The sequence below is a fragment of the Cinclus cinclus genome, chromosome 4 (genome assembly GCF_963662255.1).
Source record: "Cinclus cinclus chromosome 4, bCinCin1.1, whole genome shotgun sequence".
Taxonomy (NCBI): domain Eukaryota; kingdom Metazoa; phylum Chordata; class Aves; order Passeriformes; family Cinclidae; genus Cinclus; species Cinclus cinclus.
This window is the reverse complement of record NC_085049.1, coordinates 30672408-30695174: the sequence shown is the minus strand read 5'-3', so window position 1 is coordinate 30695174 and position 22767 is coordinate 30672408. Positions and strand designations below refer to the sequence as shown.

The window sequence follows — 22767 nt, the reverse complement described above, 5'->3', positions numbered from 1 at the left end:
TGTAAAAATATTATATTTCAAACAAGCAGTGTTGTTTGTTTGTTTGGTTTTTTTTTAAATAAAACCTTGTCATTAAGTGGCCTTACTATATTTGGGGTTGTTTTTTTTTCAGATCTGAAACAGTTGTTGAGAGAATGTTGTCTAACTGGATGTCTATTTGTTTATATCAGTACCTCAAGGTAAGAGTTGAAGTCTGTTGGCTGTGGGGTTTTTTTAATCAGTAACACATTAAAAAGCTTCACTGAGTACATCTTTTGATTTTGCTTTATTACTATTCACACATTATTATTCACACATTATTATTCACACATTATTATTCACACATTACTATTCACACATTATTATTCACACATTATTTGCTTTATGCTTTATTATTTTGCTTGTATTATTATTCAAGTATATTGATATTTTCTTTATTTATTAATTATTTTATTTATTATTTATTTGCTTATTATTAATTTCCTTTCCTTTACGTAGGACAATGCTGGGGAGCCTCTTTATAAATTGTTCAAGGCTATCAAACACCAGGTAGAAAAAGGCCCAGTGGACGCCATACTGAAGAAAGCAAAGTATACACTGAATGACACAGGCTTACTGGGAGATGATGTAGAGTACACACAGTTGGTAAGCAAAGCATGATTAATAGATTACAAAAACATTTTTTATTTTAAAATTAATTCCTATAGTGTTAAGTCTGTACACAGTTTTCTAGTCTACTGTGAACTGCATAGAAATTCTGGTCATGGGAAGGATTGTCAGTAGTTTGACCAAAACAAGTGTTCAAGCAGGACAATAGAATTATAAAGTATCTTCTAAAACAAAATTGAAATCCTGCCAATAAATCCCTTTCATAATTTTCAGTCACTCTGAAAAGTGCTCAGAATATTTGACTCCTCCCCTTTTCCCATCTAAGTTCATTGGCAATTGATTTTTGCAGAATTCTTGCACTACCATTATGCCTGAATTTCAGGTTTTCTCTCTTGTGATTGCTGCTAATCAGCATATTGAACATTATTTAGAGATCATTTTATTAGTATACCAACCTTGTGCTCCTCTGCAGTCCTGTGAGATGGCTCTGCAGTCTCCAGAGCATTTTATGAACATCTTTCTACGTTTTCTTCCGTGTGAGTCAAAATCTCCTAAACATGGGCAGCCCAGCTGGCACTGAAAGTTATTTATTTCCTCTTAGGGAAATAATTCCCTACAGTGCCTCCACAGCCAGTACTGGAGACCTGTGTTAATTGCTTCAAGTGGTATGAAATGGACATTCCTGTCAAGGGAATTCCCCCTCTGAACTCAACCTCCCCTGTATCTGATCACCAGTGCCATGATCCAGTTCTTTTCTATTATGACTTCTACTTTAACTTAATCCTGTTCACTGTCAGAAATTTTCACCACTTTTCAAACATACTCCAAAGATTCACTGTCCTTTTGGAAAAACTCAAGAAGCCCACTCTTTAGCTCTTCAGGGAGTGTAAAACCTAGTTTTACTCTTTCTGACAGTCTTGCTGGTTTTCTCCAGGGTACAGTGTAGAGAATATCAAAGATGCACAGACTGGCCTTCAGGAACCAATTCATGATTTTTTTTCCCTTTCTAACTTCTTTTTTATTGACATATTAGGAGTCATTTGTAGCTGTCTTCAACTGAGAAAGATGCAGTGATATATGATATATGCAGCATAGAAAAGAAAATTTTAAAAAGGTTTATTAAGTCCCAGGTTGGGGGGAAAAAAAAAAATCACCATTTTATGTATTCTGAAAGGATACTGATGGGAGAAGAGTACTGTAGGATTTGCACACATGGAGTCACCAAACTGTGGCCTAGAATGCCTGGATGAACAATGTGTTGGGCAAGAAGAAATTTTAATTTCAGTGGATATTTTGGGGATTAGTTGAGTTACCATCTTTATAATTGCCATCCACTGAAAACACTGATTGATAATGCTGGCTATAATTTCTGTTGTGCATGGAAAGCAAAATTTATTTGCACTGTACATCGTGTAACTCTTAATGGCAATAATTCTTTATTCAGTCTGTTTCTTTTCATTTAAACAAAAAAAAACCCCAAAAACCTGCAATTCAGCTAAATAAATCAGTGTGAAGGCAGAAAATTCATGTATGCAATCAGATGTGGGCACAACATGCACATTAGCTAGATATTAAATATTCTAACATTGTACAGTAGCAGTATTTGGTCCAGACTTACAGATTTCCCACTGAACAAATATTTTATGTATGTGCATGCATGGAAGTTGATGAGATGTATGTATATATGTACATATGTATGCTAAAAGATTATGGAGGGGGTACTATTGCCGTTATTTTTTGGGATCTTTGGCACGATAATGATGTTGTGGTAGCGCTGAACAGTTGGGGAGCATTTGTGCACCAATGTAGGTTAAAGCATGAGTTAATTCCTTTACTTCTGCCTGAAAGTGAGACAAGGTAGGTAAGTGCAGCACAGAGCCTTTGTCTGCTCTCTAATTGTTCTTATTTAAAAGATGAATCTGTTTTGCATCACTGGTTACACTGACATGCTGCAGACTGAACCAGCAGCAAAATCATGTCTAATTACCATAAAGCTAATAGGAAAAGGAAGGTGAAATCTCATTATTAGTTTGAGTGTTCTATCAAGGGACAGTGCAATCATGTTTAATTTGACTGCCGTATGGCATAGCTTTTCTTCACTGTTTCAAAATACCAGCTATGCAAGTTTATTTCTGAGGTCTGATGTGATAAATTCAGGCATTATATTTGGCAGGACCACATGGATCTGGGAGCTGCAGTGCTTCACATGTGCCTGGCCTCCTAAGTTACCTGACTGGCAAAAGATCCACAAGGGCCCTGAGCTGTAGTACTGATTCACCTAGTGAAAGAAAGAGGCTTTTTATAGTATCAATTTGGGTTTGTTTTTTTGTTTTTTTTTTCTTTCTGGGGAGATACTCTGGCCATGGTTATCTTATTTGCTTTTGTCTATTTGCTATTGAAACTGATACTTACACAGCAAAGCTACTTTCAAAGAAAAAATCACTCTAAATTTAGCAAAGTACAGGCTTTCAAGAAATTCCCATTAACATTAAAAAACACCATCTCAATACTAAAACAGTAATATTTTAGAACTAGCATAAGCTACTTAGGTGTATTCCCTGGAGCTATTAGAGTTATTATGGCAACAATAGGCAGCAAATGAGGTTTTCAAACACATGAGATTATAGAAATTAGTTTTATATGTACATACATATGTGTGTGTGTGTGTGTGTATTTAATGAACAGCTGGTAACACAAGGTAAAGTTTGGAGAGCTGTACAACTCACTGCTCATCAGCTGAACCATGTTAAATTACCATATGTACAAAAGTAGTCTGCTCATCTTTAAAGCCACAGCCATGTGAAAGCATAAAGGAAGACAAAAGCATATAATATTCTAGGAGTTCAACAAAGTACAGTTCAAAGGATTATTGGGAACTCATTAAATTTGGACACTGCAATACTTGACCTTTTTTATGTTTAGAATTATCAGGTTAAATGTGAAGCATGTAAGGAGTCAGTGATCCAACTACTTTTTTCTTGTGTGTTTCTCTTTAATAAACTCCCAAGACTTAATAATATTAGCATATTAGACATGACTAAATCTATTCTGTATCTTTTCTGTCTTGTCATAGTGGGAGAAATTAACTGGAATTTATGATAGCTGGTTGGCTGCATAACAGCAAAAGATTCTTCAAATAATCCCTCAAATAATCCATACTCTCACTGCAAATATGTGTTGCTGTGCAATAATCATTGCATGGTGAATTTCATATACTGTTTGCATTTAAATCACCCAGAAAAACAGATTCAGAAGTAACTCAGCACTGATTTGCCTTAATAACCCTGTACATTCCTTTCTTCACAGACAGTTAATGTATATGTGCAGGAGGGAGGAAATGATTCCATACCAGTGAAAGTGCTGAACTGTGATACCATATCACAAGTGAAGGAAAAGATAATAGACCAAGTCTATCGAAATCTGCCGTGTTCCCAGTGGCCAAAAGCTGACAGTGTAGTTCTTGGTACGTAGTTACTTGTGATGCTATATTGAACAGGTGAGGCCTCTTGTGTGACTTTGTATTTTCTGAAAAAAATGTTTATAAGAGGATTTTATTGCTTGGTTATGGTTTGGTTTGTTGTTTGGTTTTTGGTGGGTTTTTTTGTTTGTTTTTTTTTCAAAAAGCTGATTCATGTTCAGCTGAATGCAAAAATACAGCATTTTGCAGCAATCTGAATATGCCTTAAAAATTAATGTTTTCTTACAGAGTTAGTTTTTCTTGACTCCCGAAGTTTTAGTATACTGTCATCAGCATTGCAAGAGCCTGTTAATGACTATTGTCACAAATGAATTCATGTCTGACAGAGTCAGTATCTCAGGTACTAATTAATGTGATAATGACAGCATGGATAATTAACTGATAGAGAAGTAATGATGCAATTTCAGAAACTGGTACTGATTTTAGTTGCCTTTATCATGGTTATTCAGAAGAATTATAACTTACAGGAACTGCACTTTTAAGAGATGATGTACCACTTAGTCTCTGAAAATCATCCTCCATAAAGGCTTTCAAAATAGCTGTCTCTTCTTGATGAAAAAAGAAGAAATGGCATTTCTTAAAAGGCCTAATAAACTCAGAATAAAAGCTCCAATTGATACTTTTTTCAATATTTTCATTACTCCATTAATCTGAAAGTAGAAGATAGAATTCTTGCATTTCAGAAAGTCCTAGTAAATCCCATTAAAATGTCTTTTCTATTCCATGAAATCCTACTCTGTTTTGGACTGATAGCATATCTTATTATATATATTTATGGAATTCCATGAGAAGGAATTTAAGTTTTTATGGAAGATAATCAGAAGTCATACGCGTGATTAGGAATAGCTCATGCAAACTTCTGCAATAAAGACCAAACGATTAAGCAATAAAAAACACACACTGAGCCATGTGCTATATTATTTCTTTTGATGTTCCACAGTGTGTCAGTGGGTCTGTAAAACATTCTTGGAATAGTTATTTTTGCACATGGTTAACTGTTTTTTTCACTTTAATTACTTCTTAGAATGGCGTCCAGGTTCTACTGCGCAGACTCTCTCAGACTTGGATTTAACATCCCAAAGAGATGGCAGATGGAGACGTATCAACACACTAATGCATTATAATGTAAGGTGTTTCAAAAATGTTGTTCACACGTGTTATCTGTTTTCTTGTTATAAATAAAATCTTCATTTGTTTATAGAGAAATTTCAGTGCTACATACAGGTTGCCCAGAAAAGTTGTGGATACCCCATCCCTGGCAGTGTTTGAAGCCAGGCTCTGAGAAACCTGGTCCAGTGGAAGGTGTCCCGGCCCATGGCAGGGGAGTTGAAAATCCTGAAGATCCCTTCCAACCCAAACCATTCTATGATTCTATGATAAAGAATCAAAAGAAAAACACAGGTCTGGGTCTAGTCAGTAAAAGGTTTGAACTGTGAAAGGCTGTGTCTAGATAGTCTGCCTAAGCATTTTATACAAAAACACAAAACCTAAATGCCAGCACCTTCATTTCCTCAACACTAAAGTATCCAAATCCAAATTACATTTTGAGCATTCAGCTTTTTGCTAGGCCTCATATTAATCTTTTCTTTTCTCCACCACTTCCTACCCCTGAGAATTGTCTTTGCTGTGCTGTTAAATAGATTTTGAGTTGGTCTGGTTTGTTCAAAAGCCCAATCAGGAGAGCAGATGATGATGTTGTACTGTCTGTTTTAGGTTTCATACTGTGCACTCTATCAAGCACTTAAAATCCCCTTATCTTTCCTTTTTATGCTATTTATTGCTTTCTAATAAGTTAATCTTGATAGGAAAAGAGATAAGTTGGTTAGTTTCCCCTAAGAAAATGGACATGTCTGATTCTTCATGATAAACTATTTTCATGGTAAACCCTGGCACCCACACCAGGCTGAGGAACCACTTAGGCCTCGAAGATGCTCCTATTATTTCTATAATCTCAGAGGAGGTGTTGATGGGAGATCTTACAGAGTGGGAGGGAGTCTGTTCTGAATTGCAGAGCCAGTTGCCCAAGAAACCTTGGAAGGTTAGCATTTGTCATAGATTCTCTGCAACCAATTACAGAAATGCCTGTTTATAGTTTAAGAAAGAAGTTCAGTAGCACATGGTTCTTTCGAAGACTATCTCTGTGTTTGTATTTTCAAAGGTCCGAGATGGCGCCACTCTCATCTTGTCAAAAATGGGCATTTCCCAGCAGCCAGAGGATAATCAGCAAGATGTCCCAGGGGAAAGTAAGTATCTTGTGGCTTCCCTACCTCCCAAGATGACTAGAAGTCAAAACCTACAGAGTGATGCTGCCATTTTCATTTTGCGTGTCAAGCACTTCCATGGGGCTAGATATTCCCCACTAGACTATTTAGGGTTTATCTGTTGTGTGTTACCCACTCTACACTTGCAAGGGTTCTCTTTGCCCTCATTATAAAAGTCTTAAACCCAAGGATTTTAACCATAAATGCTGTGAGTCCATACCCCAACTTAATAGAAAGCACTCTTATTAAATATTTTCTTCCTTATTTTGTTTTTTTAATCGCACTACATCTATAGTCAAACTGTACATTTCATCTTCCCAGAGCTTCTCTTTTTCTCCTTTCTTCAGCCTTTACTCATGTTCCTCTTCAAATTTATTTCACTTCTTGTTAGACTGAGAATTAAATGCAGTGTTCTAGATGAACCACAGTGGAGACTAGCTCCCCTCTCTGTGACATAAAGAACCTGATGTAATTTTTTGTAGCATTTCTTACAACTGTGTTGCCTTGCAATCTCATCTCTGTACCTTCTGATTTTGTGTCTCCCTTCCTTCTGAGTGATGTTTCACCAGCTATGCTAACTTGTTTTTTCCCCAGGCTTTTTAGTTGGCTTTGATTGCTCCATCAATTTTGTCTCTTCAGATGCACCATTTTTTCACAATTCCTTTGCTCTTTTTGGTGTTTTCAATCCTATGAAAGTGAGTGTCAGGAATTTCTTTGTAATGTTTTTTCTCTCTCACATCACTAATGCATTTGCTGCATAATTCTCGTTTGCTGTATACGTGCTCATATATCTGCTACCGTATGCTGGACTTCACGGAAGCCAACCTGTTAGCTTGCAACCCATCTTAAAAGCTTTTAGTTTTACATGTTAGTGTTCTGTCTAGACCAAATTTCTGTATTTCAAAATATCTTGAGACACAATATCCATTACAGCCTTGAATGCACTCAGATTTTTATTGCAGTATTTACTTGTGAATATATGTTCTTTGTCACATGTATTTCCTTTACTGACTTCAGATGTTCAGTTTCTCTGGGTTTTTTTATCCTTATATTCATTTATTTTACATGAGGTAGAAGTTAGATTTATGGAACAATAATTGTTGAGATCATTCTTCCTCCCATGAATTCATTTGATATGCTTTTCTGTCTAGCACTGACTGCAAAGACCATTACTTCACCTAATAGTTTCATTCCTTTAAACAGATTTACTGATCTTAGATTTAATATGTTTCCAGGGCTGGGCAGTTAAACAGGTTGGAAATAATATGCCAGAAATGTACATTTTTCAATAAAATGGGTCTCAGCTGATAATTCTGACACATATGGCTATTTAGCAGAAAGGTTCAGACTTTCATTTGTTTTGAGTGCTGGACAGGAAATTAAGATGGACAGAATTACTTACTGTTTACTTTTTACTCTGTTCTCCTGGATTCTTTCTTTTGAAACTTTTTCCCCAGAAAGAAGTCTTCTGGTGGTCATGTCTACACTGCTGCTGCTATCCTCACCCTTTTACTCCAAGTGCCTGGCATAGCTGGCCAAGCAGTGGCTGTTCTGTCACAGCAGGTGCCAACCCAGCATGTTAACTTAGAAAGCCATCCAGTTTAATGTCAAAGGCAGTGGAGTGCAGCCAGGCGAGGTGCTGATTCCCAGTCCCTGTTTAGTTTGGTTTCACTGGTGGCTGGGGCTATAGTCAACTCACCTCTAAAGAAGTCGAGTGGACTGTGAATGAAGCCTGGTGGTGTCCTTAACTTGCTTTGCTTTCTTAATATAGAAGAGTGGTCAGCCTTCTGTTCTGGACTGCCAATCTTCATCCTCCTCACCTCTCTACTCTTGCAGCAGGAAGTAGAGGACCAGATCACGTGTTTCTTTTTTTTTTTTTTGGGTTAGGATTTTTGCCTTTCCGCCTCTGCAATTATATAATTCAATATGATTCAGTATGATGAAGCTCTTTGAACAAGACCTGTTTTGCATGATCTGTACTCCAAGGTGAATTCCTTAGTTATCTGTTTGGCATATTAAATTGTGAAGGAAAAGCAGACTTCTGGGGATGGTGCTGTCACACAAGGGCTCTTGTATAAGAGAGAAAAGTCTGCAGAGAATCAGATCCCAAAGTACCAAGTGCAAACCACTTCTACTGTTTTTCTTCTCCATAGCTGTCTTGCACCGTGGTAGTGTACAAATTTGGGATGACAGGGATGCCAAGCCACCCTGTTTTCTTTAGCATTGTAAGGTCCTCAGAGCTATCTGGTGCCAACTTGTTGTGTTGGAAAGCTATAAAATGTTACTAAGCTGATACAAAGTGAGAGCCTGCTGTGACCATGATTTGTGAGACACTATAAAAGAGAGCAGAGAGGATCAGAGGCTTCCCCTCCCACACATACGTATTTATATGGCACAGGGATTTACAGGGTTTGAATAAACAGAAATCCTATCCTGACTATGAATGAGGCTTGTGACGAAGTGGATTTCCTTTTACTCAGTCTCATTAACTTGCACCTTTTGCATTGAGAAGTGTCAGCTGAAGCCATTGACTGTCAGCCAAAGTAGGAGGCTTTGCACCGACCAAAACTGTAAAACCATGTTCAGAGATGTTGCTCTAAAACCTGGCATTGCTTCTATGCTGCTTTTATTCAGAGCTTCTAACAGGAAGACACTGGAAACTGAAGATTGTGACAAATTAAATGCAGCATCTTTTGCTTCTGGAGACAATAAATGTAGTTACTAATATGTATCAAGAAGGAGAATGGTTCCAGTGATTTCATGCTAGTATTTCTGTACTGAACTATAAACCAAAACAACACATTTTGGGTGGTTTTTCCTGATATTTGATATTAGGGTTTTTTGTTTTGTTGGGTTTTTTTCCTTTTTTAATTCTGAATAAAAACAAACACAGGGTTGCAGATTGGAAGTACTAATTAGCAGATCTGTTAGGACTGTCCTTCCTTCATCTCCATGGAGCAGTATTCATGGGGTAGGGGAGCCTGGAAGGAAGATAATTTGCTGCAGGTCACACAGGGAGAAAGGAGCTGCAATGCCTGATGTTTAAATTGCCTGATGTTACAACTGTAATTAGTCAGCATGGTCTATTTTTGCTATTAACTCTCCCCCCAACACCTCAATCCTTATTTTATATTGGATAAATATCCAAAGAATGCCCAAGGGCCAAGACAAAGAGCTCAGGGTGAAGCATTTGGCGCCCTGGACACAATCCTCTTCCTGCTTACAGCTTGATTCTTACTGTGGATAAGGAGATAATAAGGAGGTATTTCCCCCCTATCTTTTATGTTCTTCATTTCCTGCTTTCCCATTGAGGAAAATGTTATCTCATAGAGCTGTTATTTTCTCTTAGCAACCATACTGCTAACATGTTTTGTTGGTCCATGTTCTGAATTTCTCTTCCTCTTTCTTCTTGCTATTTATAACAATCAAGTGAGATCTTCAGGTTGCAGAAGTGCATCTGGTTGAGCTGTAGTCTCTTAGTCCTTACTTTCTTATGAAATAATTACTATTCCACTAGTAGCCAATTCTGCTGTTGATAAACAAACATGGAACAAACTCAGCTGCGTATAAGAGCCGGCAATGTCAACACAAAACCCTTCAGCTGTGTCCTCTTCTGTCCAAAGTTACATTGGCCCTTATACCATCACGAGGGCAAAGAGAGAATAAATTCCTTTGATTCAAAAGAGGAAGCAGGAGTGTACCAAACAACTGACATAAGGCTAGAATGTAGTTTCTGGTCTAACTGCATGATTTGATCTCTTAATTTCCAAAAGTAAATAACATGGATTGCAAAAGAAATTCCATACTTTATGCCCAGCAGTGGTTTTTACTTTATTGGAAGATGACTGCTATGAATAGAATCTATTGTGAAATCACAACTGCTTCAAAATGAAGTGATAGCTTTTATTTTTTCTGGCTTCATTCACGTGAACTTCCAAGTTGAATTAAGGACTCTCAAAGGACAATGTGATTTAACGTGGGATTTATGTTTCTTCCCTACCTTGTTAAAAAAAGCAAATGTCCCAGAAGACTGCATAACTAATACTTTTCATGAGAATAGATAAAGTAGATTCAAGCAAAAGTGTTGGCTTATCCAGATTACTCTTGAAAGTTGTTTTCCCCTGTGATGTAAAATATTGAATGTACATGCAAGCTGGGAAATTCAGTGTTGCTATTGAGGAACTTAGTTAATAAACTATTATAGTCAAAGTTAATGCAAAGTTAAAAACTGATATTTTGTAAAATATAAAATATAAAAACTGATATGCTGTAAATGGGATTCAGTTATGTTAGATGTGTATATTGGGGCATAAAACTTAGCAGAATGCAAAATAATTTGTACAGTGGGGCTGAATCACAATTTTTATGGGAAAACTAACTTCCATATTTTTAAGATGTCAATGATTTTAAATGTACTGATTCAATAACTTCTAATGGAAAAGTTTGGGAATTAAAGGAAGAACAAACAAAACCAGGAGATTTGAAAGTGACACAGAAACCCTTTTCAAAGAATATTAATGGCAATTTAAAACAATTGTATCATCTCTTTAAGAACTGTCTGTAACAGAAGATCCTTAGGCATGGAGTTTGTCTTAACAATAATGTTGATGCTGAAATGCAAAACTGCTTTTATCCTCTGTGTGATCCAAGCCCCGGGACGGGTGCATGTCCAAGGCCCAGGTAGCACAGTGAGGCACTGTAACCAGACCAGGTCTCATTATCATCCAAGTGCTTACTCCTGTTTCTGCTTTACTGTAACAAACTTGATGTGAGTCTCTCCATCTAGTTTAGACTACATACTGACTTAAATTTTATTATAATGGATATGAATTTGCTTCAGTCATTACCTCTGGCTGCTGGAGTTCATGTTATCTCAGTGAAGGGGTGTATTTTTCCTCCAGTCAGCTACAAAGTCAAGTGGTGCTTATCAAATACTGATAAAAGGAAGGTTTGGAGTGAGGTGCCACACTTTGACCTCAGCAACTGGGGTAAAGGTGTGAATTGAAATGGTGTTACCTAAAATAAAATTGTACCAAGAGTAGGCTACAATTGGCATTTCTGTGGTGGCTATGGGGTCAGACCTAGCTAAGATTCTCTAACTTGATCATGCCTTTGAGAATTCACAAAGAAGTAAAGAATTTGATTGTGTGAACCTCAAAACATACACATACTACATTTACACGACTGTCATGATCTAGGAATGGTATTCTCCAATTTAGTCTTCTACCACTCCACGCCATGCACTGCCGGCTCACTTCCCCTTCCACCTGCCCCTCTCCTGTATTGGGATGGAGAGGACAATGGGAGACACAAAAGGTAAAAAATCATGGGTTGAGACCACAACCATTTAATGGAAACAGCAACAAGATGAGAAAACAAAACTAATGACAGTGGATACAAAAAAAGAAATGTTATTGCTATATTACAGTACCTCACTGCTCCCTCTGTCATGCTACTCCCACTGCTCCCTCCAGCTTGAAACTGGCATTACTCCACTGGAAAGAACCCCTTCTCCCCAGAGGAGATTCCCTTCTCCCCACCTGTGACAATGACATGAGGTGATAGAGAACAACCTCCATGTCCCCATGTCCATGACCGCGACTGGCTACTGCAAAAGTTATCTCCATCCTGGCTTGAACCAGGACAATGACCAAATAGGAGTTTTCCTATTATGTGATTCTTTCCTCTCCATTTGGTCTTGACAAAAACAAGCTTTTTCAGCTTTGTGCCACTGAACATTTAGTATTTGAGTAGTATATGTTGAAAAGTAACGGAGTAATCTAGGTCCCCTTGGCAAGAGGACAAAGTATGTTAAGGATAAGTAATGTGTATATATTTATAGGATTATTTTTGTGTTGCTGTTTTGGGGTTGGGTGTTTTTTATAATTTTTGCATTTACTGTTTGTAGGGCATGCACTCCTGGAAGATGAAAATAAGGTCTGGCATCTAGTCCGGCCAGTGGATGAAATGGATGAAGGTAAATCAAAGAGGGGCAGTGTGAAAGAAAAAGAGAGGACCAAAGCTATTACAGAAATCTACCTGACCAGACTTCTTTCTGTGAAGGTAAGGCTCAAAAGTGCTATAGTTACACCTTACTTCTACAGATTTTGAGATACAACTGAGGAAATAAATGCAAATATTAGTCATGAGTTCGGCTGTGATTTGGAATATGTGTCATGTACATACAAACTGGTGTTCGAGGCTTCAAATGATTAATATGCCCTGAGGAACATTGTTGGGAAAGAGATAAAGTACAACTCCTGATCAAAGCTGAGAACCGTGATTACGTGATCATTAAATAAGGATTTTCCTTGCAAGACAAAGATGGATATTCTGCTCTGTGCCACCTGTTTAGATAATACTTTGTTGGGTTTTCTTTTGAACTGAATGCTTTATAAACTCCCACAGAGCCTTATACTTCCCTATTCTTGTATGTGATCTGTGTTACAGTAAAACCCAAAATAAAGTTTCCAAATAAAAATAGTCCTTTTAAAGTATTTTTAGTGCCTACACTGCAAAACTGATAATGAACAAAATAATTTTTTTGAAACATTTCTCCTTGGAGAAAGAATTTAGAATAATGTGTTTAATGACCACAAAGCTAGGCTCTTTTTGTGAAAATGAAGTCAGTCTGATTCCAGCTAAGGCTACTTGTCCAAGCGTGGAAGTTCATATGAAGGAAAGTCTTCAGAGAGATTACATAGACTCAGGATAAAGAGCTAAAAAGATGCTTGCATCCCTTTTTTCTGTTAATAAAGCCACTGTTTTGTATTTCCAGTAGCCATTTGATGATTATTACCAGTCTGGAGCTTTACTGACTCATAAAATGTTGGTGAAGTGTTAGTGAGATCACAACTACAATTACCCCTTCAATGCTGAGACTTGTGTGTTCTGGCTGACAGTAGAATGTCTTAGAGTTCCTTGCCTGGGTCCTGGGTCCCTCCCCTGTTTGGGGGCTGTGAGCTGGAGTCGTGGTTGGAAAGAGGACACAGCCCCTCAAAAGTGCCTTTAGGGGAAATCAGCTGACTGGGGATTAACTCTATGTGGCCTCAACAGGGTCCTCTCTAAAACAAGGGGACAGTCTCTGAGACTGCCATTTCTAAAATCCAGGCAGATGCTAGAATCCAAGAGCACAGCCCTTCTGGACACTTCGCTCCTTGGGCTCCGTGGATCTCATGAAGCTGAGTCAGACTGGGTGTTTGATAAGGCCCATGTGCTTGCCCTTAAACAAAAAGGCTAAATGCTCGCTTCTTCCTCTCAGTACTTCTTCTCAGTCTCTTTCTAAAAAGTGCAGAGTTCTGGTGTCAGAGAAACTGGATGTGGGAAGCTGCAAAATCATTAAAAAGTGGCTAAAAATTATTATGTGTGCACAATGACCCTGAAGGGGAAATGTAGCAACCAATTTCTGATTCTTCTGTCAAGCAGAAGGGACATCTTTCTGTGCAAGCCATAGGATCTCTGGTAAAGTCACAACTTTTGACTCCAGAACAAAAAAACTATGCTCTAGAAGGTCTTCACTGTGTTGGCAGTTTACAAAGTCACTGCTCTAAGAAATTGTTGGTTTTTTGTCACTCTTAACACTCAGGATAAAGGCCATCAGTGACAGCAACTGGATTAAGTCCATAGGAATGAAAGATGCTGAGTTCAGTTTCTAACACAAATGTAACTGATTTTTTTAAATTTGCTTTTAGGGGACACTTCAGCAATTTGTAGATGACTTCTTTCATAGTGTGCTCAACTCAAACCATGTGGTACCACCAGCTGTGAAGTACTTTTTTGACTTTCTTGATGAGCAAGCAGAAAAACATGACATCAAGGATGAAGATACCATTCACATCTGGAAAACAAACAGGTACAGTATGAACAGTCATACTTGTATTGCAGAGGAATAAGAGTATAATTCCCAGGTATATACTAGGGCTCTTACCATAAGTCAAATTAAATTTCATTTATAAGCCTCAGAATAATTTTAATTGAGATAATATGTTTGTGTGATGAAAAAGATTCCCTGTAAGCCTAGAAGTGGCAGAAAATGGAACCAATTTACCTGTGGGATTGTCACTGACAGATTTACCATGGTTTACTTTTTGGCTTTCCTCAGAGAAGAGGAAGGCAAGAGGCAAATGAGACTAAATTTCCCTACCTGTCAAATGACAAAATCTAATACATACTACTTGATAGTTTCTCTGACCATACATACATCCTTCCTTGCTCTTTTGGGGCTCTCAAGATCTTTCTCATATGAGTTTTTCTGAGAGATGTAAAGAGTTGGTTTTCAGGCATGGAACCCAGACAAGCCTGTATAAAAGTTGAAATATAAAATGAAATATCACTGTTGTGAAGCAATCAAAATTCAAAGTCCATACTTAATTTCATGTGTTTTTCTTGTTGTAGAATATTTATTGTTTAAAAATTATTATTTATCTTTTTCCTTGCTTTGCAGCCTGCCTCTGAGATTCTGGGTAAACATACTGAAAAATCCCCATTTCATCTTTGATGTTCATGTTCATGAAGTAGTGGATGCTTCCTTGTCAGTCATTGCACAGACTTTCATGGATGCTTGCACAAGAACAGAGCACAAATTAAGCAGAGTAAGTGATTTGCATTCTACATCCTGACTATGCTCATGCCTGACAAGACAAAGGGCATCCTCACAGACAACACTCATTCTCTGAGGAGATACAGCCTTGATCATTTCTTTTTAGTTTTATAATGAAGTTAACATTTCACCACTTAACAGGTTGGTGAACTCTCAGTATTTCTGTGCAGTCTACAGTACTGATACAATAGTATCAATTGATAGTTTTGAAAATTGAGAAAATATCAACTACTTTTATTAAAAGCATAAAAAGAACTGATTATTTCAGGTCCACCAATAATTTATTATCACCTTGCATTGATACATTTATAAAACTCAGAAGTAATGCCATGTGTAAAAGTCATCTTTTTATGAAATAATCCCACCTATGTTAATAAGTATCCCAATGTTAATATCCACAAACAGCAAGTGTATGTGAATATAAAGGCTTGGTCTTACATTCTTTACTTTCTTTTGCTTCCTAGAAATGTTCATAAATAACTACATTTTTTCTGTATTCTAAATTTTTCAGGATTCTCCAAGTAATAAATTACTTTATGCAAAAGAAATCTCTAACTATAAGAAAATGGTGGAAGAGTAAGTATTATCAACTCTTTCCATGGTTATTCAGTTGTTAGGATTTTAAGCCTGTGTAAGAGGAAAAGGGAATGTTGATATAGCCAAAGTCAGCCATCAAATATTAAAAATTTTACACACAAATGTTTAAAGATCCCCTTGGTGGTGGCACTGGCAGAGTTGAAATGGAGCTCCATTACGACCCAGTGTGTATTCTTGTCTGTATAGACAGATTAATAGATTTATTCAGGAGAAAATATAGTGCTGTTTTCTGCAGTCATAGTTGCTTCCCACACGATCTGTCTAACAAATGCTGCATTTCAATAGCTCATTAGAGACCAAATCCTGAAAACATTTTCAGAAACATTTTTCTTCTATTCTATCTCTGACTTTACTCATTTACAAATTGGAAATTCTGTTAATATCATGGAAGATCTGCTGCAGAACAAAACTCTTGCCATTTTTAAGACCTAAAATAATAATTATCTGCAATTATAGATTTTTTTTTCCTGTGATATGTTCCTGTACAATCAGATGTGATTTGCCTCTACTGAAAAAGTACTAATGTTGGAAGACAGGATTACTGAAGGAATCATTGGGCTGTTGTGGTAGAGTATCTACTGTGTTAGTAAGGAAGCATGTTTAAAACAAAGGCAGAATTACCAGATAGACACAGCTTTTTTTTTTACCTAACTGAAAATCTTTTATAATCTCTTGCAGTTACTACAAAGGTATTCGTCAGATGGTGCCAGTGAGTGACCAAGACATGAATACCCATCTAGCAGAGATTTCTAGGGTAAAAATATAATCCATTTTCTTGTTGTGAAATTGGAGCCAAGTGTAGCAGTAGTTTTTGTTGTCTTCTCTTTCTGTCTCAACAAATCGGGTTTTTTATATGTGCAAATATCAGATTAGTTATTTCATGAATCTCTGAAATACTCTGGTTCATTGTAGTCATGCCTGTTAGACCTTTGAAATGTTGATTATTGAATGGAATCAAGAATCCTTATTGTCACTAATTTATCTGAGTTGTGCAGGGAATAGAGCACGGTGTTTGGATTTTTTACATCCATTGTGGAAAAATTATAGCACTCTTGAACTCTGCTTTCTCTCCACAGCATATGGAGGATTTTTAACATTGATCATACTGATAATGAGTAGTGACTGAATTCACAGTGCTACCACAGCAAAAATTAGATTCCAGAAATTAAAGAAGAGGCAGGAACATTAAGTATAGCATATTTTAGAACTGTCTATACAGGGGCAATACTTCTGCTTTATGCTACATGTGAGAAGGTCATCATGTGCTTGCTCAGTGACAGTTTTTGCATTGTAGGTTATTTGGGTTACCTCACGTGGAGAAGAGCAGAGCGGGGTGGTTGCTGTCTGGGACTTAGGTTGGAGATGGGTGGAGCAAAGTCATTACAAAACCTGTTTCAGTCTTGAAAGAGCCTGTCTGCTTTGCAGCTCAGCTCAGCTCGAGCAGGCTCTTGCCTTTGAAGCATTCTGTTTAACTGGGGGAATCAGGAGAGTCCCTCACCAGTCTTAAAGATATTGTTTAGCCTGAGCAAGAAGGCAGTGTAGTTACTGCCTGGTTTGCTCATTTGCTTAATTTAGTTGAAGAGTTCTAGCGTAAGGAGGATGTTTGGGGAATTTTTTGCGGTTTGTTTACTTCAGTGCCCTTAGGACCTAACATTTTGCAGATCAACATCCTCATGAGAGCATTTCTATTTTCAGTCATTCACTACAAAACTCATCTGCAGTGACATTTCATTTTACAGTTCACTATATTTATTGCATAAATTGAGATGTATATAAAATTAGAGCACTTGGTGATTAAAAGTAAATTCAATGTAATGTTTTAACATCAGCAGGATGTGGTCTTCCTTCCTATTTTCATTATAAATTATGATAAAAATTATTATGGAAGGAGTGATTGAACACTGCAAATTTTGACCAGCTCTAAAAGTGACTTTTATAGAGCAAGGGAAGATGGATGTTTCTCTGCTGCTTTATCCTTTGGGTAATCATTTATGCCTGTAGCAATATTTTGCAATTCTTCATTTTCTTAACTAACTTAAAAGACTAAAGGCGTAGCTAGAGACTTGAATCCTACACATTTGAATGAAGAACATCTGTTCAGACAGGTAGAACACATTCACTAAGTCATATGTGTGGGGGCAGGGGGAAGATGAGGTAATGGAAGGGTTATTTCCTGCTTTATTTGAAGTATTTTCACTCTCTCTCTTCTCATCACACACCCACCCCTCCCCCCCCCCCCCCCCCGTGAATCTATATTGGTGGCTTTTCCAAATGTACATGTGCTGATGATATTGATGAGTTACACCTTTGCTGCAGTGGGGTGTGAATAATTACCAGGATGAAAAAAGAGCTGGAGAAAGGATTTCCAACACCCATGATGACTGTGTCAGAACCAATGCTTAATATCTCAACAATATGTAGATTGTACTGAGTAAATGCTTTAGCTTTTCACACCCATGCTGTTAACAGATGTTTGAGTTGTAGTCTGTGGTTTGATATTCAGAGTTCAAAATATCTTCCACCTCCAATGTTAAGAGTTGTGGGCAGGCTGGAAAAATACCAGAGGGAAAGTCTTTATCTAAAAATCACCAAACAAATGTTTTCTCACTTCTTTTCTCTGCCCCAAGTGTCATTTAACAAAAGTTAAACACAGAGCTTTCATTTGGAAATATTGTCAATTGTACCCAATAATTGTGCATGTGCATAACTTTCAGCTGTGTATGATCCTATTTTGACATGTTTGCTGCCTGCTTGTGTTAACAGGCACATACCGATTCCTTAAACACGCTTGTGGCTCTGCACCAACTCTACCAGTACACTAACAAATACTATGATGAGGTAAGTTATGGCTTTTTTTTAATGCTTTAATATCAATGGTAAAAGGTTATGAAGGCTAGCATTAGTCTAAAGGAGTGACTTCTGGATTTCTCTGAATAATCAGGTAAAACCAATGCTGAAAAGAGTTCAGTTGCAGTTATATACCCTGCTTGGCAATAATACTGGTCAAAAGAATGTCCTTGTAAATGAACATTACAGCTATCTGGTTTTGGTAGGGATAGTTTAATGGGTAGTTTAACAAGATCTGAAAGAGAAATAGATATTTAAATCATTTCTCTTTGCTTCTATCACCCTAATAAGTATACAAGAGTGTCACCAAGCAAAAAGTCATCAGAGTTATATCAGGTTTCAAGACAGTGTGCTTTTTTATTAGGAACAATCCATTAAACTTGTTTTGCTTGTAGGAATTGGAGGCATGTCCTTTTTATTAGTTAAAATGCTCTTTAAACTTCTATGGACGGTACCATCCCCGTTTTGCCATGCCAAGTGCCTGCCTAAGGTAAACCAAAGTAGAGTAAGTGTTGAATGTAGCCTGATTCAAAAGCAGGCTCACAGCTTCAGTGTAAAAAGTTTCTGCGGTTTTTCACACCCTGTGGAGAGGGGGACAAAGAATATCCCAGAGTGGCTGGGCTTGGCTATGGTTCTCCAAACTTAATCTGAAAACAAAAAGAGAGAAGGAAACTTTTATTCAAGGGTTTCCATGGAAATGAATGCCTCCAGAAAACTCTGTAAATTAAAGCAAGTAAGAACAGACGCAGAATCAAAAAGAAGCTCAGCACATGTGAGCTCTATTTGGTGAGTCTTGCACCTCAGCACAGTTCATGTTTTCACTTACATTTAGCACTAAAGACAGTGAGTCGCATCCTTCACTGCAGCTGCTTTATACAGGAGCAGCCAGCCTGTCCCGGCTTTTAAACAGATGCACGCAGGGAAAATCAAATCACCCTGAGTCTTACAATGATGGTCAGTGGGGGAAGCAGACAGAGGAATGTAAACCAGCCAACCCCATGGCATTCCCTCACCCCTCATCCCCAGTGCTAAGCTGGCTTTCAGCACCTTCCCAAATGTGTCTGTAGTTTGACCTCTTACAAAAACACTCGGGGACCCTGAGTGACAGATGAACTGTAAATCTCTGATTCATCCACGCCTCAGGCAGAGTCACCAGCCTGTGGGAATTCACCAGTGGCAAGCCAGCACACCCCAGTACGTAGCTGCAGCTCTTCCCTTCCATGTACATCACTGTGTGACAATGAGGTGCATCTGATGAAAAGGCTGCTAATTCAGAATTGTGGAGATAATCTGTCAAGAACCATTCAGTAAAATTAATCAAGCTTATTTATTTTCCATGAAAATGTTTTAATTTGCATAAATTGGAACATTTTGCAGCTGCCCTCATCTTTATTACTGACACAGTGGTTCCCAGCATGTGCTGTACCTTCTGCATCTCTGCAGGGCTTGACAATGACTGAGTGGGTACATTCTAATTGTCCACATTTATATGAAGGATATATTCACCAGTAGAGATAATAATGAGTTATTTAGTCTATATTTGAGGAGTTACAGCTAGATATAATTGTTTAAATTAAGGAAACAATATAAAATTAAATTAGGCCCAGTTTAAATAATGCAATAAGTGTTTATTAAGTCTGTCTTGTAAAAATATTTTCACACTTTAAAAACAAATTCATTAAAATAATTATTTCTAAACAAATTTACTCCAGTGTTAGAAATGCAAATATTATACCCGTGCTTTGAAGTGAAATTATTGCCTAGATTGATTCTGACTGCATTAATCTTCATTGTCAGTGATAGTCAAGAAGTAATAAGAACCACAGGTAGTGACAGGCAAAGTCCATTTTCCCAGTCCTTGTAGTTGCAAGTTTATATAGTATTTAAACACTGCTAAAGGTTTCTGCTTGATTACACTGTCAGGCTTATATTAATAAAGCCGGTTCTAGAAAAGGAATGGTTTTGTCAGGTAACACATTTTTCTAATGGACAAATCTAATAGCTGATGGGAGAGTTTTCCTAAAGGATGGTGGAATTAAAACCTTTCAAAACCTTTTGAATTTGATCTGGAAAGCCCTAAAAAACTCTATTTGAAGAAAAGCCTTCTCATAACAGCTGACCTTTACTGGCTCTTGTTTTCAAATCCCTTGTGTCTTAATAGTCATATCCTCTTATATATATTCTGTACAGCAGAGGCTGTAGGACACTGGGGGCTCCTCTGAGGAGCTCTTTGCTTTCCTGAACTATGTTGTGCTGGGCCAGAGTCGTGGCACTTGATGGAAAGAGCCAAAAGGGAGCTGCTGGCTTTATTTCTCATATTGCCTACAGACACAGGAGACCTTGCCTTGTCCTACCACATGCCTGTGCATGGACCACCCAGGAGCTTCTTATAACTAAAGTTCATGGGGATGGGATATAATTACTGATGGTAAATGACCCTTAAGCTTTGTAGGGTGCACTGTAAGTAAAAGCACTGTTTCTTAAATAGCTCTAAGGAAATTCTTCCCCTGCCTGCTCCATGTTGGAATGTAATATTTTACAAGATAAAGCACTACCTAATTATTTGCTTGTATCCCAGCATAATGGGAAACATTACAGCAACTTAGATTAAGTAACAGAGACAATCATTTTTACTGTCTTTGTGAAAAAATAGAACATGGGGCCTAATAGATGGACTTGGGTACCAAGTGAATGCAAAAGACTCTTTACAACCAAAGTAGTATCAAACACTTGGTCTCGGATCTGTGGCATACATTTTAAGCTAAATTATTCTAAACTTTCTGTGTTTATATCTTCCAGATTATAAATGCACTTGAAGAGGATCCAGCTGCACAAAAAATGCAGCTTGCCTTCCGTTTACAGCAAATAGCAGCTGCGCTAGAGAATAAAGTGACTGACCTTTGACTCAAAAGCCGCAATAAAGAAATCTGATCTAAAGATGTTCAAATTCATTCTTCCTGTTAAGGAAATAGTGTTCTATTTTTTAATGTATAATTACAACTTTAAATGAAAGATTTCATGGTTTTTTGATAGCAGAGGTGTAATGTAAAGAATTTTTACTGTAAATTATGCTTCTAATTAAAAGCTGTGTTGTGTGTAAATGAATCTTCTGTGGGAAAGAGAGTCCTTTGGTTGGGAGCAGGGTGGGGGGTGGAAGAAGAAAAACCTATAGTTCATTTGATTTAGTAGAATCTAAGACATCAGCATTTAGGATTCATTATGCAAGTAAATTCAATACTATGGCATCCTTTCTACCTTAAGCAATATTTGTACTAGGAAAACAATAACATACTCAGAGACACATGCAATATCCCTTTTTATTTTGATAACTGGAAATTGACTTCCATAGAGCTCTAAAACTTGATCTGTGCTCATAATGAACATAGTGAACAAAGTGTCCAATTTCTCTGCAAGATCTAAAAATGGGATTTGCTACTACATGTGGTTTAAATTTAATTATTTATCTCAATGGTGATGCACAGTATTGCACCCACCAGAGTTGGCTGTGAGAGAAATAAGAGTAATGTCAGTGTAGGAGAGTTCTACTGATGAAGTCTTGTTCGGTTCAGAAATCACTGCGAAGAAGGAATTAGTCCTTAAAACTTTAAAACTCTTTGTTATTATTGTGAGTTTTATGATATATGCTAATGTGCCTTACTTGTACTAATTCTGTGAATCTGATGAATGGTTTTGTAAAAAGAAGCAGATCAGAAAAATAAGTATTTATGTGTTATTGAATGACTTTTGTGTGAAAAACATGACCAGCAGAATGCTTGTAATTAGCTGCTTGCCGAGAGTGTGCTGTTTAACATGATTTGATTATGTATAATATCCTATTTTAGAATGGTTCTGATGATTTTTTATTTGAATCTTGGAACTGTCCTAGAAATACCATCACTTGTTTTTATTGTATCTGTGATGTAAAATACTAGTATGATATTGGAAAAATCCTATACCTGTCTATTGAAAACCACTTGGTCAGTTTTGAGCCTTGGAATGCTGCATTTGATTGAATACACACTATAATCCATAGCAAAGAAAATTGAAATAACTTGTCAGAAGGTGTGTGTTTACAATATAGGTAAGCTCCGTGCAAATCAGAAAGTTAGGTACGTCTTCTTAAATTGCTGTATTGCACATCAGAGAACTTTACTTCTCTTTGTCTTGCAAGTTTTTGGCAGTAAAGTAGCATTTTAATGAACTGCTGCCATCTGTACTCCTTCATTCATTGTCCTGCCAAGCACCCAGACTCTGCTGACTCTCAGCAAGCTAATGCAGTGTCTGCTGCCTGCTCTCCCTGCCTGGTAGGTTGGCACACACTGACTTTTACTGTCTGTTGATATTTTTTTTTCCTCCCATGTTGAAAATTTCCTAGCATTTGTCAGTAGGCCTTGCCT

General features: G+C 37.3%; 1 protein-coding gene across 2 annotated transcripts in view; it reads left to right on the top strand.

Annotated features, from left to right (window-relative positions):
* The window catches only part of PLXNB2 (plexin B2), a 77992-nt gene extending 56718 nt beyond the window's left edge, over window positions 1-21274 (top strand). For both annotated transcript variants that reach the window (XM_062491029.1, XM_062491028.1), the window contains 12 exons: window positions 113-179; window positions 478-624; window positions 3895-4051; window positions 5091-5191; window positions 6225-6309; window positions 12236-12390; window positions 14019-14179; window positions 14771-14918; window positions 15438-15502; window positions 16202-16277; window positions 18287-18361; window positions 21170-21274. In XM_062491029.1, the coding sequence (XP_062347013.1) occupies window positions 113-179; window positions 478-624; window positions 3895-4051; window positions 5091-5191; window positions 6225-6309; window positions 12236-12390; window positions 14019-14179; window positions 14771-14918; window positions 15438-15502; window positions 16202-16277; window positions 18287-18361; window positions 21170-21274 (1342 nt within the window). The remainder of the gene's footprint in view (window positions 1-112; window positions 180-477; window positions 625-3894; window positions 4052-5090; window positions 5192-6224; window positions 6310-12235; window positions 12391-14018; window positions 14180-14770; window positions 14919-15437; window positions 15503-16201; window positions 16278-18286; window positions 18362-21169) is intronic.
* Window positions 21275-22767: the final 1493 nt, after the last annotated feature.